The 18,106-nt window shown below is 48.2% G+C and overlaps 1 protein-coding gene across 4 annotated transcripts; it reads left to right on the top strand.

Annotated features, from left to right (window-relative positions):
- The first annotated feature begins 2,593 nt into the window (after positions 1–2,593).
- Positions 2,594–13,774, top strand: LOC144110141 (glutamate-gated chloride channel-like). 4 transcript variants are annotated; one of them, XM_077642972.1, is made up of 9 exons: positions 2,594–2,751; positions 3,260–3,361; positions 3,788–3,888; positions 5,167–5,231; positions 6,489–6,712; positions 8,147–8,229; positions 8,648–8,782; positions 10,576–10,913; positions 12,015–13,774. In XM_077642972.1, the coding sequence occupies exons 2-9, from the start codon at positions 3,276–3,278 to the stop codon at positions 12,255–12,257; spliced, it is 1,275 nt and encodes a 424-aa protein (XP_077499098.1). In that variant the 5' UTR covers positions 2,594–2,751; positions 3,260–3,275; the 3' UTR covers positions 12,258–13,774. The 4 variants fall into 4 exon arrangements, with proteins under 4 accessions (XP_077499098.1, XP_077499095.1, XP_077499099.1 ...); XM_077642969.1 differs by having other exon boundaries at positions 10,576–10,937; XM_077642973.1 differs by having other exon boundaries at positions 2,711–3,044; positions 12,015–13,773.
- Positions 13,775–18,106: the final 4,332 nt, after the last annotated feature.

The following is an 18,106-nucleotide window of genomic DNA, read 5'->3' as shown; positions in this document are numbered from 1 at the left end:
GGCTAGTAGGACTACTCACTTTTTGAAGCGGAGAGGCCGCGCCGAAAATCCCGAACCGTCAACTTGAGCAGTGGGAGGCCGTGCTAGCTGTCCAGGTCAAGCCTAAAAGACCAAAGACAGCTGGTTCAGCGGGCGCAGCAAACAGCTAAGGCCGTAGGAGGCCAGTTCTAAAGGCCTTCTCAGTTCAGGGGGCGCAAATCTCTTTGATTAAAATTTATCACCATCGCCACCACCAAACTGGAATAATGAGAGAGTCATGGCCCCTCATCCCTCCTTCCCAGTCCAGGGTAGCCAACCGGGACACCCTTCTGGTTAACATGCCTGCCTTCCTTCTTCCTCTTTATCTCTCCTGGCTAGAAGGGCGTAACGCCTCCGTCACAGTACAGTGAACCAGAAGTTCAGAGGTAGTGCAAAACGCGGGTGCCGAGGCGTGAAGCCGGAACTGCTGACTGCCGACAGGGGCACTGGCACAGAGTTAATGGCGCTCGTGTCCTATTTCCGAGCAGCTTGAAGCGCGATATATAATTTACAAAATTATTGTAGTCATTTACATCGCACTAAATTAAGTATTCACCAGTCATTTAGTTTACATGTTCAACTATTTTTTGCACCGCTGCTTCTAACAGGCTTACACTATTTTTTGCTGCTTCCAACTCAGACAGAAGGTGCATTCGTCATAGATAATTCGTGCACTATGTCGCCTGCTATGAAACTGCCCGCGTATATTCCTGCGGTCACCGCCACGTTTCAGTTATCCTCGATCATAATTTTCATGTTGCTGGCGAAAACCTGCACGCTTCGTACGGGGCAAAATGACATGCATGCTTGTATCCTCAAGGCTAGCGGAAGCCCTTTACAGCTACCCTCTTACTACGAAATATTACTGACGATTTCGTGACGGGCTTTAAGATTTCTACAGTTTAAGAAGAGCATACAAGGCCCGTATGGCGACTATACTCCATTTCAAGTTCCATACAGCGCTGCTAAAGCTGCGACGAGTACAGAAGCGACGGTCTGACGCTGCAGAATGTAGTACCAGTATAAAATGGGCATAAAGAATAGCGTATGTTCAAAAAATAGCGTGCTTCGTAGTGCACGTGTGAAAAACACTATTTCAAATCGTGCCTTACCGAGCGCTCACGTTACGTACGCTATTACGTAGGACGTACATACGTCTTAAACTGCAACGCACTCTCGCGCTGTGTATTGCAAATCGTCTTCTTCAGCAACTAATGCTAATGTCAAACTAATACTCGCTCTTTGAGCTATGTGGCGGTAGTGACAGAGATGTGCGCTGCATGCGCTGGCGTAGAAAACTCTGTGGCAGGAACACTGCACTAGAGCAATACGCGTTGGCGTTGACAACATTACTGAAGAAATGAGGCACTGGAGCATAGGCCACCGGCGTGCGTTGAGTAAATTGACACTGTCGATGAAAAAGTTGTAGACGCGCACAACTGGCTTCCTGGGTCGGTGGACACTTCAAACGCGCTTTGAGGTACGTGGCGGTGGCGTCCCCCTGCAAAAAACTGCGCTTTCGCACAATATTTTGTGCTCTGTAATGTAATTTTTTTTTACCTTCTGCCGCTAAAACCGTGCATACAGTGAATGCGTGAGAACTAACTTGCCTTACACCTTACACCGACGGACGTAGGCAATAGTACCCAACTCTAATGACGCAGATGCATTCGTTTTGGGCTTGAACCGAGACAAGTTATTTTGGGCTGGTGTAAAGAGAAAAAAAACGTCCTCTCTCCTTCATATCTTCGTTTGCTCAATTTATATTCCTACCACCTTAAAAAATTTCCAAAATAATTACCTTCTCCGGTTCCTATATCTTAATTTATGTGAAAGCGAAAAAAAATGAACTCAATTAATGGTGCTCAGTTAACCTCTAAACACGATTTTCTGCGCCCGTCTACTTTAATATGCAGCTGGGGAGCTCAGCATCGAAGTGCGTCCAGGTTTCATGCTTAGAATCGGCGGCTGCATACTTTCGGACTGATGTGGTCACGCCAAAATGCTCTCGACATGCAGATAAACACAAAGACATTTTTCTTTGCTCCACAAGACTATACGCAGCAGTTGTCGATTTTTGTAATCGCTGTTACTTGTTCATGGATATACATGCTGACACAGAACGAGACGCCATTACAGGCATAAGAGTAAGTTCTATCGTTACTGGCAGGCACTCAGAATAGCAGCAAGTTTGCGAGCAGCTGCTTCTGCGCAATTACCCCGACCATTTTCTACTAAAGCTGCTGGTCGATCTTGCGCGTCACCGTGTCGAATCGCTCCGACGGGAGAGAAGTAAACACGTCGTCATATGTCAAAGCACGGCGGTGGCCCAATCGACTCTAAGGAGGCAGCACAAAGAGGAGGCAGTCGTTGAGGGAAGGCAGCAGAGGCCCTGAACTCGGCTGCGCTCTTTTCAGAGTTGCCTACGAAAGAAGGAAAAGAGCATCACCCTTCTTCCAAGGGGAGCAACAAAGATTGTCACCCCCTCCGTTAGAAAGAGAGAATAGTACAAAAATGTTAATAAAATGTCGCAATGAAGAAACGTTCGCCTCTGAGGAAGCCTTGGCGCAGAGGCAAAGATGGAAGGAGGAGCACGTTGTCAGGATGTAAGAAGCCCTGGTAGAAGCAAAGGGGAACGGGTTGCGGCCGTGAAGCGGCGGGCCCCGCCTCGCAAAGAGAACCACATCTGCGTCCACTTTGCTGACGGCTTGGAGTCACCCGCCAACGCAACTGGTGAGCTCTATCCGTTCTTGTTTTCCAAGGAGCGATCATTTTACAGCTCTCGCGTGCAGTATAGTATTCTCGAGCTGATTGAAGAATGCGGCTGCCACTGTATGAACCCTGCTCCACTGAATTAAACATTAAAATAGGTCAAGACATCGGCGTGCTCGGCTCAATATCCGTGGAACTGGGGAAAATGAGTCTTACGCGATGAAATCGGCGAACAAGCCAAAAGAGCTGATGAACGAAGTGCCTCTTCGGTGTGCCATCATCTGTCCGCAGGTCGACACGCACCGATGGTGATGGTAGGCCCAGTGCACGTGATAGTGAACAGTGCATGTACATGTGTAATTAATTTCTGTTTTTCTAATAAGAAACCCACTGTGACGTGAGAACTGCGGGCGTTCTCTTACCTTCATAATACTTAACACTGAAACTGATTGAAGGTTTGCTGAACGGAGCCGCTTCTCTTGGAAAGAGCGATCGCCAATTTTCTTAAGTTTTATTTCACCTTTTTCAGGCTACATCGTGTAATCATGAACCCTCAAAACAGCAAGTCACTTTTCAAGCGAGTTATTTGTATTGCCACATGTTTCGTCTTCTGGGAAGTCTGCCACGCCCAGTGAGGACTTTTCCAATGAAACAAGTCTCGCTTCCGGCTTCTGAAAATCCACATGGCTCTTTCTTTGCATGATACTTAAGTGTAGGACGTGTGCGCACATATATTTTTTTTCTGAACTATCCGAAGGTGTTGCAATGCCTGCATCATGACAGCATCCTGTTTTTATGCTCTTACTCAACAAGCGCATGCTTGTGAACCGAGCCACGCGGTGTCATTCAGATTATTTAATGGCAGCTCTGCATGAAAAGCAGCCACAAACGTTTTAATTTGCAATATAATAAAAAACAGCACGCTAATCACTTAAAACTCTTGCTACGTTAGTACGCTGCCTTCTTATCGTCCCGCTTTGCTTACGAGTTTGCCCCTTATGCCTTAGCTACCATGCTTGAGCCTAGGTGGCTGACCCACGACATTGTCTCGTAACAGGAACAATGCTGCAAGCTACGCTGCCCGGACGTTGAATGATTTGCTCAAACCTGAGAAGTACGACAAAAGGCTACGGCCAGCTGGGACAAACGAGTCTACAGGTGGGCTCACGCGCTTCGGCCTCGCAAAATGATCATGATGAATCAACGCGAAACGACGAAAAAACAGACGAGAACCCAGGCGAGACACACAGAAGCGACTACGCCGCGCGCTGTCTGCGTCGTTTTTTTTTTTGTACCTAACTTCTGCACCCCTGTCTTTTTTTGGCACTTTTAATTTTAATTTTGATCAACTGCATGATGGTGGTGATACCAACGCAATAAAATTATGGTGAGGCTTAGCAGAAAAAAAATACTCGACGAAAAAGAATGTATTTCATTTGCGATATAATAGGGCAAGGCCAATACTGAACCTTTTCACGCGCCGGTTCCCATATCTAAGAAAAAAAATTCTCACCAACAGTCTGTTCGAATTCAACGAAGCCAGTTAATGTGGTTTGCAAGGAGAAACAAACAGTGTTAATTTTTTTGCATATACGTTGATAACTGTGTGCAAAGTGGTCTCAGAAAGATTACATTTCGGCCAGTATAATATATTTTTTTTTGTTCGAAAGCACTATTCCGATGGGTAAACACTCAAGCAAGATACTGCTATATTTGTGGGTTTGTGCCAAGTGAAATAAATAAATAAAATTCAGTCAGATAAATGCCCACGACTCGGACCAGCGGCGCCGCGAACAGATTAGCTTCGCTGGCCAGCGGGGAACACTAGCCTACCGCCGCAGCCGAACACGTCTCGTGTTAAACTGCAACACGCTTTCGCGCTGTGCATTGCACATCATCTTTTTTATCCGCTAATATTATTATCAAACTATTATTCGCGCTTTGAGCTGTGTGGCAGTAGTGACAGAGATATGTGCTCTGCGTGCGTTGGCGTGGACAGTGTTGTGGCAGAAACACAGCACTAGAGCAACACGCTATGGCGTTAACAGCATCGCTGCAGAAACGCCGCACTGGAGCATATAGGCCGCCGGTACACACTGGGTACTGACGGTGAAAAAGTTGAAGACGCGTATATCTTTCTCCCTGGGTCAGTGGACACCTCACTCGTGCTTTCAGGTACGTGGCGGTAGCGTCCACCTGTAAGAAACTGCTTTCGCAGAATATTTGCAGCTTAGCAATGCTAAACCGCCAGCCAATTTTTTTTTAAAGAAAAGCTAAAGACTAAGGCTACAAAATCTTCTGGACAATTGCACAGGTTACGAATGATCGTACACAAAAATAAATGTTGTTTTTTTTTTCTGCGTGACCAATGTATGCGGCGACTCTTGAATCCTGCGCCAAATCTGACAAGCTCGGCTCTCGTCTTTCATGTTCCAGGCCCTGTGGTAGTCACCACCGACGTGTACTTCCGCTCCATAAGCGACATCGACGATAAGAAAATGGCAAGTACCAGGCAATGCGCGAAGTTCATTTTGCCACAAGCCAGCCTGTGAAGAGAACACGGCACTGGGAACCGCACTATCTGGCACAAAAGTGCCCAGCACGGACACCTGGGCGGAAACTGAGCGAGATTTCTTTGCTGATGCCGATTGGTGGCTGGACACTGTTTCGAGAGGCACTGGTGCAACGTGGTAATCGGTGGCGCACATAACGCCTATGCTCTTAGGCAGCTTTTGGCGTGTCCTGGGTACATTTAAGACGAAAGCCTTATACGGCCCATTTGCAACCAAACCCGGCATTTCTGTCGGCGTCCAGGAAAATCGGTTAAGAATACCCCCAATGGCGGCATCAGCAAAGAAAAAATTTCTTATGAAATTGCGGGGAATTGAATGAAGGATGCTTAGATTGCGAGGCGAGCACATACCCCATAGGCCTGAAATTCTCTTTTTTTCCCTTATTATGTAGGCCAAAAATTCGCATAGCTTTTTGGCGAATAAATGTGAACCTACGGTATGTGTATGCTAATAAGCACGACTGTATGCTAATACGTAGGTGAGTCGTTAGAATGGAAGGAAAGAAATGAATTAAAAATTATTGTTTTCTTTTTAAAAACACGTAAGTTTTCTTAAGTGTCCGCTGTAATTCTTGTCCCCGATAGTACAGTCAAGAATATCTTTCACTGGCCGTGCGTTTGTTGCCTCGTGTCAGCAGCAGAGATCTGCCATGCACTGTTCGGCACCTATATAGAACAGTAGTTCACTTAGTGTTACTGTGTATGTCTACCTGCCATGATCTTGTTTTCAAGAGCACAGTATTTACAAGCAAATAAATAAATAAAGCGATGCAGCCTGTTGTACTCTGACGACAGATTTATTCTAACAGTTCGAGTGATCCGCTCGCTGCCTTTGGTCACACACTCGCCATTAGAACCGCTGCTACCTCGGTAGTTCGGCAGGTGCGAGAAAAAACGGAAGCACAGAACAAATAACGAATACCTAATAACGGCTACAAGCCCTGCTGCGAATACGGTCTCTGTATCCAGCGTTCGACTTTCGGGTCTGGCCCAGCTAACGTACATGTCGTTAAGGCTACAGGAACGAAATCCGCTCGCGCGTATTTGCCGCGCGTAAGCTGCCGGAAAATACTAATGGATACTGAAGCTGAAAAAGAAAGACGTAAGATGACAGTACATTAGCGAGCGAAACTTGTTAACAACCGCGTGATAGGCCCTAAAACAGCCTTGCCATGTGTGTGCGCAGGAGTACAGCGTTCAGCTGACGCTCCGCCAGCGGTGGAAAGACGAGCGGCTGGAGTTCAACGACATGTCCGGTCAGCTGAAGCGCATCAACGTTGGCGACCCATCCAGGCTGTGGCTGCCGGACCCGTTTTTCGTAAACGAAGTCAGCGGGCGCTTCCACCTGCTGTTGAAACCCAACGCTCTGGCACGCATACACCCTGACGGCACAGTCCTCTACAGCGTCAGGTATACGCTCCTGCACCATGCGTCATGCATTTCGGCAGGAGACGCTTGTGGGCACTTTTTTTAAGCGGGCACTTCCTGCTCGCATAAAATCGCGGCAACAAATGCTCCGCAAGGAAATCCTCGGCCCCCGATAAGCAGAGGAAGATTTGCAGAAAAGTGAACGGCTCGAAAATTGTTGCACAAAAATATTGCGTGAAAGACAAAAAACGATTGGTGCCATGTCCGGAAGGTGTTGTGTACTCGATCCCACTATGGTGCGGTAAATTATATGTAGGGCAAAACTGAGAGATTCCTCAATGAACGCCTTAAGGAGCATCACAATAATGTCGCGGGCTCGATCCCGGCTGTGGTGGTTGAATTTCGAAGGAGGCGAAATTCTAGAGGCCCGTGTGCTGCGTGATGTCAGTGCCCCTTAAGGAACCCCAAGTGGTCGCAATTTACGGAGCCCTCCACTACGGCGTCTCTAATAGCCTTAGTCGCTTTGGGACGTAAAACCCGAACAAACCCATAATTTTCACGAAGCGGTGATACACTGCAAGGATTGCCATACTTCACAGCAACGAAAATTATAAGCAGGCACAACATTCAGCTAAATCGTGAAATTTTTGAAGCTGCAGAAATCGCAAGGGTAAGGGAAGCATGTGTCAGCAGCCCATCTGTGGCAATCACAGAAAATGAACTGAGGTTTTCAGCAACAACTAAATGACGCCGCTGCTGTCCCCATCAACAGCTGTAGTACGAATCGTCTCTGGTGATCGTTGATAAGTTTTCTCTTGTTGGTTCAGCTCGCCATATACTTCCGGGTCCAAGCAATAAACTTCAGTTGTAAGTCAGCGCTCGTTCTCGTCTTCCTTCGTCTCTATTTCAAATCGTGCCGTTTGCTCAATAGTTCCTATGTGTTTGGCAACGAAATACTGACATATATTCTTCTGTTCCGTTCGAACCACTAAATGCGCAGCACCGCTGTTCAGTCTCGCCATTTGAGATATGACTGCACGTGCGAATAGTCATCCTTCAGCTGTCAATTAGTCCTTTTTTCTCATTTAGCACCCAGTGTTTTCCACCGTACCATGTCTCACGAACTCCACTGAATGCTCAATCAAGACGTGACCATGGCGACACTGAAGACGCTGTGTTTCGAAGATAGTGCGCAGATCGGGAGCACTGAATGAACCGGTTTTGAATAAAAGCCTGTATTTATCGCTATCTGGCATCTAACACGAAAACTGCTTTTAGCACAGCTAAGACAACCGCATATTTATGGACACTTATTTTTAACAAAGTAGGGGCAGCCAAGCTTCCCTTCCATGACAGCCCTATCATTGAAAATGCCCTTCTCCAAGTAATTACTTATAGTGTTATGGAAAGAAAAGCGACGAATTTCATTGTATCCCGGTGTTGAGGCTTTAAGCAGCCGCTGTTGCTTTACTGCAGAGTGACGCTGAGGCTCTCGTGCCCCATGGACTTTAGCGACTTTCCGTTCGATCGGCAGACCTGTGGACTCAAGATAGAGAGCTGTGGGTATTGTTTTGCGTGTTTTAGATTTTGAGCACAAATACCACAAAGGACAGCACAATACTAGATTCTTTTCTTTTGGGAAATGAGCTCTTCAGCCGATTACTCTGCAGATTTCTTACACCACATAATTCTTATTAAACAGTGTGCAATTATTCCAGTGCCTTATATTGTGCGAATCTTCGTAATGTTTGTCTGTTCACGTGCAAAGCCGCCGGCACGCGGCTGTAGCGTTTTGTTTGTGATACAAGACGCGACCAGATTGATCTCGATTGACCGTATCAATACGGAGCTGATTCTACATTGTTCCAGACTGGTGTGTTTACTCTGCGCGACGTATCTCGAAAGCACCTTATATTCTGAAAGAAAAATTCAGAAGTTCTTGAAACATCTTTCTGCAAGGTCGGTTTGTTTTACCAGATGGCCATACGGCTGAAGACATTGTGTTTGTTTGGCGACAAGGAGACAACGTACAAGTGGCAAGGGACATCCACATACAACAATTCACAGCGACAAAGTTTTTAACCGGTTACTGCACCACTAAAACCACCACAGGTAAGCTATTTCTGACAAACTGAGCGAACCTTGTGGAGATGAGATACTGCGACCAACTTCTATGCCTTCATCGTTTTCCTAAGCACTATCTTATCAGTTCTGACCATCTTACCCGGATCCTTCTGCGTCGGGTAAGAGGGCGACAAGATTGGTGATGGTCATGATACTACGCACCTTTCCAATAAGGGCTGCCTGAGCGTCGCCATATTGCTGGCAGGGCTGTGGTGTTCAACAACCTGACTTAGCACAGTGGAAGCGGCAGCGGAACGGGTTCGCAACAGCCCAGAGAGGAGACGTTTCAGCATCCTCCTCCCGGGATGGAAAGGTCTATACGTGGTTCCCTTCAGCTCCAACTAGGCAACGCTGTCTTTGTAACTATGTTGCGGCAGATTCAAGTGTAGTCTCTGTAAAGATTGCAGCCCACCATGAACGTGACCAGCGCGGTCATTGGCGTACTTCCAAAAACCGAAGGAGTGCCAGGGGTATGTGCTTCTCGCTCTCATAATATGTCGTAGGGCCGCTGCGGTAGCTCAGTGGTTATGGCGCTCGGCTGCTGACCCGAAAGACGCGGGTTCCATCCCGGCCGCGGCGGCTTAATTTCGATGGAGGCGAAATTCTGAAGTCTGTGTACTGTGCGATATCAGTGCAAGTTAAACCCCGGGTGATCGAAATTTCCGGAGCCCTTCACCACGGCGTCCCTCATAGCTTGAATCGCTTTGGGACGTTAAAACCCGCCATAAACCATAATACCAGGTACTCGCCGGGAGCACTCCGGTACCTGCGAGTGCCATCGATAGCAGCGCTTCCGTTCTGACTACGATCGCGGTGGTCTCCAAACATTTAACGCAATAGCGTTATAGCGCACGTTCGGAGACAACCCCCGTTGGTGCTGGAACGAAATTCCCACTGGTACTTGACGATAGGACGCCACAACCACATGACCTGGGTGGGTAATTCAAACACCCTACGACGATCACAAAGTACACTAGTGATGATGTCAATATAAAATTTCCTCACTGGTCTACTGTCGTCACGTCATTCCACCACCGTTACGTAGTGCCTCTGAGGAATTAACAGCATTAGGCGTTATGCAAAACTGCTTAGAGGTCTGGCAGCAACGCGGCTGTAGCTTCCAGTTCCCATATTGGTTCGATGGAGCCCTACTCGAGCAGGTGCGTCGTTTGCTAGCGTGCTTTCTTAACTTTAGTGAAGTTTTCACGAATCCCATGAGCAGAATTTCAAAATCCAAGTCTCAGTCGTTGCACTGCTTATACCGCTGATCTTTGTCATTTAGTCATTTCTTCTTGTCATTTAGTCAGCGCCAGCATGCTCATCGGCGTCCTCTGCTTCGCTTGAAGCTTAGCACTGAAGATGGCAAAAATTGGGACTCTGTGCAAATTGGGACTCTGTGCAAAAGTTGGGGCTCTGTGCAACAACAACTCTGTACTGCTGTTGTTTTAATGCGCGAATTCAGGCATTGGTTCAAGAGTCAAGCACTATGATTGCAGTTTTTTTTTTCAGGTGAGTGAAAATTACCCTGATAGGGTGGCGAGCGGTTATTTTGTGCGGCGTGCACGTATGTGTTAGCCTGCTAACCGGCTGGGATGCGTGCGTCGCGTCCGCCCGATACAAAGAGAACGGCCTCACGCCATCACCATTGTCGCTATTGCATTCAGTTCTCATTGGGGTTACCAATGCGTCTTCTTTGGACACTGTCTGTTTCCTTATTCACTAGAGGAAGAGAGTCACCTTGCTGGACACTTGCGCACTGCATGTTCCTGTGTTCTGCGCAGGCGAGTACTCCTGCCTCAAGGTGGACTTCACGTTCGAGCGCCATGTCCACGAGGTCATGATCAGAGCATACCTACCGTGCGTTGTGCTCGTGCTGCTGTCCTGGGTTGCCCTCTGGATCAACACCAGGAGCACGGAGGTGCGCATCCTGGTGCCCACGGTCGTCCTTCTGGTCATGGACAACCTGGTGGGCAAGATGAATCAAGATGACATCCCGCGTACCTCGTACGCCAAGGCTGCGGACGCGTGGACAGCGCTGTGCCTCATTTTCGTCTTGCTCCTGCTGCTCTACGTTACAGTCACCGACTACGTCTTCCGCGTCACGCAGAGCGCCGAAAAGGTGCCTAACCCAGTTTCTTCCCAGGTGCGCCCAGATCAGTTTAAAGAGGCCCTGAATATACAGTTGCCGAATGCCTGGGATGTTAAAGGACGCCGCTTCATGAATACACGCTAGCAAGATTTTTTTTTAATGCGTTTGCTAGAGGCTGAGTTATCTTGCAGTCAAAGTTTGAATTTCAGCGTTTCCGCGCCTTTAGCTCTAGCCTCGTCAGTTTTTGCACAATGAAAAGTCGGCGCTACTCCGCCGGCGCCATCCACTCGGCACCACCGCCGGCTGCCGACGCGCGCGGGAATTCCCCGGACGGCAGAGCTTCCTAACCATCCGAAGCGACGCGGTTGATTGGCCGTGACCATGCATAGCAGCTTCGTGACATCTGAAAGAATCTAACTAATAGCTATCTCTTAACTGACACACGCAAGATCGTGAAACGGAGGAAGGTGAGAGTATAAAAAGTCGCCAGAAAAGGCTTGCCAACTTTTGCGCGCGGTTTTGGGTTCTCGGCGGCGTGTAGGAGTCTGTTATTTAGCTCAGATGTTCATGACAGCACAATATAGTGATTAAGCGAGTTTATGTACTCCTCAGAAGGTGCTTCAAAGCCCCTTTGAGTCCATCAGGGAGACAACCGGACTCGCGCACGTAGGTAATCTGTTCCTGGTTAATCAGAGCGGCAGTTTTCCCGGGAGATATTCTATTTGTGATTCTTTTGCACTGTTAAGTAATGAATGCAGTGTTGTGCTCGCTTATTTCTTTGCGCACGTGAGGCGGTTGCTAATCGTATTTTTTGCAAATTCTCAAATTGAAACTTTCTTGCCACGGGCAGTTGCAAACAAAGGTTCACCGTTCACTTGTATTTGACAAGTAATTATGTACAGGTCATGCTCAATGTCCTAGACGGAAGAGCTTAAACATTTGCTACTTGCACGCACGGCAGCCCCTGTCTTGAACCGGCAATAAGTGCATGCAATGCGGGTATGATCAACCGTGTCACCAACAGTACTCTGGGGTAGTCCTTCAAGAGTTGTCGAGCACGAATGTCAGAAACAATTGGGCGGAAAACAAAACAAAACGAAACTTACATGTGTTTCTTTTCATTTGTACTAGGTTGAGACGGAATCAAGTAAACACACCTCCGCATCGTCCAAGACATCGGCGTGGCACCACGCCCTGTGGTCTTGGGCGCAACGTTCAAGAACCACGCCGGAAAGGATGGACTTTGTCGCGCGAATCGTTTTTCCCGCGGCTTTTTTGCTGTTCGTCATCGTTTACTTTAGTGTGCACGCCACAGCGAGCACGGATGAAACACAGAAAACAAGAGGAGAGCCCGTGATTTTGAAGAACCGCTGATGTCTCGGAGTCGTCTGAAAAACTCCTAAAGATATTGTGTTTTCGTTCCTGTAGCCTTAACGACATGTACGTTAGCTGGGCCAGACCCGAAAGTCGAACGCTGCATACAGAGACCGTATTCGCAGCAGGGTTGTAGCCGTTATTAGGTATTCGTTATTTGTCCTGTGCTTCCGTTTTTTCTCGCACCTGCCGAACTACCGAGGTAGCGGTGGTTCTAATGGCGAGTGTGTGACCAATTTTTGTCGACAACCGTTCATCTGAAACCGCCAGCATTTCCACACCATGTGGAATTCTTCCAGCTTAAAAGTATGGCGACAACAACAAATGAGTTCCCGTTTACTCAGCCCATTGGGAGGAACGCGGAGTGCACGAATAGAAGCTGGAGCGCCGATGTGTTCTGCACAAAATATTTGTGACCACAAATGTTTTTTTTCTTCCGACGACTGTGAGGCGCGGAGAAAGGTTGTCATCTCGCCCGCTGGTAGCAAACCATCGGTAGGTGCTACAGTGAGCTTAGACCGACACGTCTGTGGAGTATCCGAGGAGCGATGAGACGTTGTGTCAGTTCTTGTCCGGCTTTCAGGTGTTCCCAAGGAGAAATTTAATACACTGAGAAAAGAGTCCCCATGGTCACGCTGCTCCTACGTTACCCGTACTGCCCGATACCACTCTCTCTCTCTCTCTCTCTTGTGTTGAATGCCTATGCATGCATCCACCATCTCCGCCCTGTTGGCGTGCATTTTTCTTCGCAAACGCGGTTGCAGAAGCAGCAGTGGCGCCTCAAGATGGCGCTTTACTAGCGGCGCATCTTGCAAGCGACACTCCGCCAAGATTACCTCTGAACGTTTGGCGTACATTCTGTGTTCGTTTTCTGCCGCTAACTCGAACGACCCTACCGTGTGCTAGTTACGTTACCTCCTCCTTTCCGTTTGTCGTCGCGTTAGCTGCGTTCTGTCGATGATAATTTTTACGAACTTGCCTCACTTGCCATTTTAACCCGCTTTTAACGCGTGCTATAAATGAGCAAGAGATCCGGCAATTAACGGTCACGTACTACGCTGAAGAAGTTAATAAATTTATTACTACCCCGCATTCATTGCATTAATAGATAGACCTGTCAATATTGATGTTCCTGCCTGAACATATGAAAGCAAGACGTATTCGGTACAGTTCAAAGAAATTCTGAAAGCACTTTTTGTAGGACAAACGTAATGAGAGAGAAAAAAGCTGCCAAAAAATTCAGGTATACAATCCGCGGGGCATATGTTTAAGAGTTCAAATTTTGTGCTTCCCGGACTATGTATACTGTGCGGACTACACAGCATTGTTTTTCCACAATCAACTTTTATAAAATGAAATACCCAACGTGATTCTATAGATCTGGTGCGACTATCGTCAGCAATCTAGTGAAAAAAAGGTTGTTTTTTTTTCAGCCAGACTAGCGCATCGCGAACTAATACACCTGTTGCAGACTGTGCCTGTATACCTGCAGAATAAAGGTGGATTTAGAAACTCACAGCCATGCTTCCTTGTTTTCTCCGGAGCTTGATATTTCTCTTTCTCTTATTGTTTCTTCATTGTTTTTCTGCCTCTTTGCAACCCACTCTGGTTTTTGACGCTTTGAGAAAACTTCGACGGACACGTGCAAACGCTTTTTCGGCGCTGTCAATGCACAATAAGTATGAGTGCTGCTCCGTTCGAAGAACGCCTCATGTTCCCTAGTGTAATCATCTACACACATGCAAGGTCTACGATGTCAACACAGAGGTGATAATGAGGTGCACATCAGCGATGATCCAATACTCTGCCCCGTTAACCCCTTTTTTATTATGTTAAGGCTCACAGTCTCTATTTTAGGTTGCTGGATCCTATGGAGAAAGTTCCCTGCACATGCGTAGTTTAGTTGTGACTGTCAACATCAAGCTTTCGGTGTACACCCCAATCTGAGCCTTGAGAGAAGCGAGGAAGGAAGAAATGAAAGAAGAAAGAGAGAAAGAAACGGTGCAGCGGAGAACTGCGGGTAAATTTCGGCCACCTTGGGTTGTTTAAGCCGCACATACGTAGCACAGCACACGGGTATCTTTCTGCGTTTCGTCTCCATCGAAAGGCGGCCCCTACGGCCGGGTCTTACCTAGCGCTTTGTCCGGCCGGGGTGCAGGCACCTCTTGAGAACCAACTGTTGTAGCGTTGCACCTGTAAGCGAAATGAATACGTGAGCTGATGCCTTTCACGCTGCCGGCGTTGATGACCCCACTGACCCGCATGCGGAACAGAGCGAGATCTTTAGCGGGCTTACAATGTGAACGAATGTCCTGCAAGCTCCTTAGCAAGACGACGATGAGTCTTCCGTTTCTGATCGTAACCACAGCAACTTGAAAAAAAAATTGAAGCGGACACTTAACAGAAAAAAATTGGAGGGGACACATTTACGCTCTACCTGTCATCTGCTCTTTCCTGTGTACGTCTGGTCGTGTGCGCAACGCCATCCCAAGAAAGCTACGCACCAACTCGCCCAGCAAGAAATTCGTCTGCATTACGGGACACTTATGCTCCGCCTTAAAGGTATGACGCGATAGCGTATGCTTGGTTTATGGGGGTTTAACGTCCCAAAGCGACTCAGGCCATGAGGGACGCCGTAGTGAAGGGCTCAGGAGATTTAGACCACCTGGGGTTCTTTAACATGCACTGCCATCGCACAGTACACGGCGCTCTAGAATGTCGCCTCCATCGAAATTCGACCGCCGCGGCAGGGATCGAACCCGCGTCTTTAGGGCCGGCAGCCGGGCGCCATAACCACTCAGCCACCACGGCGGCTTCGATAGCGTAATGCGTTAATTCCGTTATGTGTAGAAGGTCCTTTATACAGGTCCTTATACTTTGGGTCACTGGGTACGATATATAAGTAGAAAAACAATGGCTGCTATGCAAGTACGTTGGCCCGCACCGTTTGCCGATCTAGTGCCCTACTTCAAGACACCACGAGCTGACTCTTCGCTAAGCGGCCTATTTTAGCGCTAGATTTGAACCTGGAACACAGGTAAAAGCTCAGCTCAATGACAACAAAGCAGTAATTCTCGGCTTGAGTTTTGTGGTTATTCTTTTTCTTTCACTCAATCATTGGCTCGTTCTTCCGTCGCTGCCCCATGCGTCCCCCCCCCCCAAAAAAAAAAAAAGAAAAGAAAAAAATTACCGCACCTGCCCGACTTGGCTGTGCTGAACGTCGGTGGGCTGACCAACGCAAAGAAGCAAGCGCTGCGCGACAGTGGTCTCTAAATTTTGCTCTCGACAGTACAGGCACCCAGAGACTTCGTACGAATGACGGAAAGCGTGGCTCGGACTGCTGCCAGCGCCGCGAAGCGATAGTCATCGGATGCGAGATAATGCTCTCGGTATGTTAACGGCGGCTAACGATAGCTGGTGCACAGCTCGCTCTGACTGCTTTTTCTCCCGTGCATGGTCGCCGCGTAGACAGCGCGCTGGTTACGTGGGCGTTTCTCCGCGTTTTGCTCTCCGTTGCGGCCTCGCACGCCCGGGCAACGCGTTGCAGTTTTCTTATCACGGGAACCCGAAACTGCGTACTAAGCTGCCTCAGCTCGCCCCTAAGGCTGCCGATCTAACAAAATAAAGGTTTTGAGCAGTGCAGTGCGTTTCCAAGTTCACCCGTATATGCCGAAACTTCATGCAGCGCACCACGCTGCTTGGGACCAAACGCGCAAGGCGCGCGAGCTGTCATTAGCCCGCAATTTCGGGTTCCCGTGATAAGAAAACTGCAACGTGTTGCTTCGGCGTGCGAGGCCGCATCGGAGAGCAAAACGCAGAGAAACGCCCCCGTAACGAGCGCGCTGGCTGCGAGGCGACCGGGCATAGGTAAAAAGCAGTCAGAGCGAGCAGCGCACCAGCTCTCGTGAGCAGCCGCATACGTACCGACAGCATTATCTCTTCCCCGATGACTGTCGTTTCGCGGAGCTGGCGGCAGTCATAGCGATTGAGAAAAATGGGAGAAAAGCAGTGGGCTAGGAGTTTTCAGATACCTGTATATAAGGAATGTTGACCCGAAATGGAGAAAGCGAACTAGAAAATTGACAAACAAATATCTGGACAGCAGTAGGGGGCCAAATCAGCAAATATCGGTTAAAAAAAAGGTTAAAGAAACAGAGACCTCTGTGGAAAACGGATGCTGACGAAATCAGCACGGGAAACGTACAGGATTTTTAAGCAGAAAATTTCCAAAGAAAATATCTATGATAATTGTAGGGGAAGCTCTTTGTTGTTTGAGGCCAGGACGGGAGTTTTGCGGACTAAGACATATAGAGTCAGGTACCACGAGATAGACACGTTGTGCATTGCGTGCGGAGAGGAGGAGGAAACGGCTGAACACTTGATACTTTTCTGTAAAGGGCTTCACCCTTCAGTGGACAGCAGTGGGACTGATTTATCCAAGACATTGGGGTTTAAGGACAGTAAAGGGAAAGCAGATTTTAAGCGGGTAGAAGTAACCAAGCGAAGGTTATCTGATTGGTGGCTAAAATCAAGACAAGAGTAAAATTTCATAAGCCATGGCTAGGTGGCTTGTGGCACTGCCCGATTTAAAGGGTTCAGCCGTATCCATCCATCCATCCATCCATGTTTGTTGTTTGAGGCCAGGACGGGAGTTTTGCGGACTCAGACATATACAGTCAGGTACCACGAGATAGACACGTTGTGCATTGCGTGCGGAGAGGAGGAGGAAACGGCTGAACACTTGATACTTTTCTGTAAAGGGCTTCACCCTTCAGTGGACAGCAGCAGGACTGATTTATCCAAGACATTGGGGTTTAAGGACAGTAAAGGGAAAGCAGATTTTAAGCGGGTAGAAGTAACCAAGCGAAGGTTATCTGATTGGTGGCTAAAATCAAGACAAGAGTAAAATTTCATAAGCCATGGCTAGGTGGCTTGTGGCACCGCCCGATTTAAAGGGTTCAGCCGTATCCATCCATCAATCCAGCCACGCTTTCCGTCACTTGTGTGTGTGCTACAGAGGCGAACAAACAGGAACAGCGTAACTGACCGATCACCGGAGCGACGCAATGGCTGCGCATGGCTCCGAGGTTCGAGAACTTGCCGATAAGGAGAGTACCAGGCCTTTCCCACACCTCGGTCTAAGGGGATTTCAGCGGACAGTAATCGTTTGCGAAGAATTCTTCTTTTTCTCCTTTTTTTCGATTAAATTTACCTTGCTTAGAATAAACACACTGACGAAGTAATGATAGAAGTGAAGACTTGCCTGCTCACAACTACAGCGCTCAGAATAAAGGTCGTGTGCAGTGTCGCGCACGGCCGATCAGCTATATACGATCTAAGCCAAAAGACCAAATCCTGAGTCAGCGCGTGCAGTGGTACTCCGACGCTCGAGCGTGCCGTCCGCGATCGACTCGGGCACCGCGCCACGGCTTGAGAAGCGGCACGCCTAAGAAAACTTGCTTTCTGGCGACCTCCCCTATCTGCAAACGTGGGAACGGCGTGGTACCGTCGCGCTGTCGCTATCAGCGCGTCCGCGAAGCGTAACTCCGTGGGGTGCGATTCCAGCCTTTTGTTCGTCTGATTTTTCCCTCGCCATTACTGTACTTTCCCTAGCCGCTGGCGTCCAGTGCGTTTCGCGTGTTGTGGTGGTGGTAACGACATTTAGGATTAGTTCTAGCCGTCCATGATGAGCGGACTCCACAGTCACGGACTCCGGTGGCTGACGCTGACGCATCCAGCCTACTTGCACAGGTCAAACCGTTCGGATTTGCTACAGTGAACCTGCTAGTGAATGTGATAATAGACAAATGCAGCAGTCCTTATAAACAACTACGGTCGAAACGATAACC

Source organism: Amblyomma americanum, chromosome 11 (assembly GCF_052857255.1).
Source record: "Amblyomma americanum isolate KBUSLIRL-KWMA chromosome 11, ASM5285725v1, whole genome shotgun sequence".
NCBI lineage: Eukaryota > Metazoa > Arthropoda > Arachnida > Ixodida > Ixodidae > Amblyomma > Amblyomma americanum.
The sequence above is the reverse complement of the archived record's forward strand: the minus strand, read 5'-3'. Positions and strand labels throughout refer to the sequence as shown.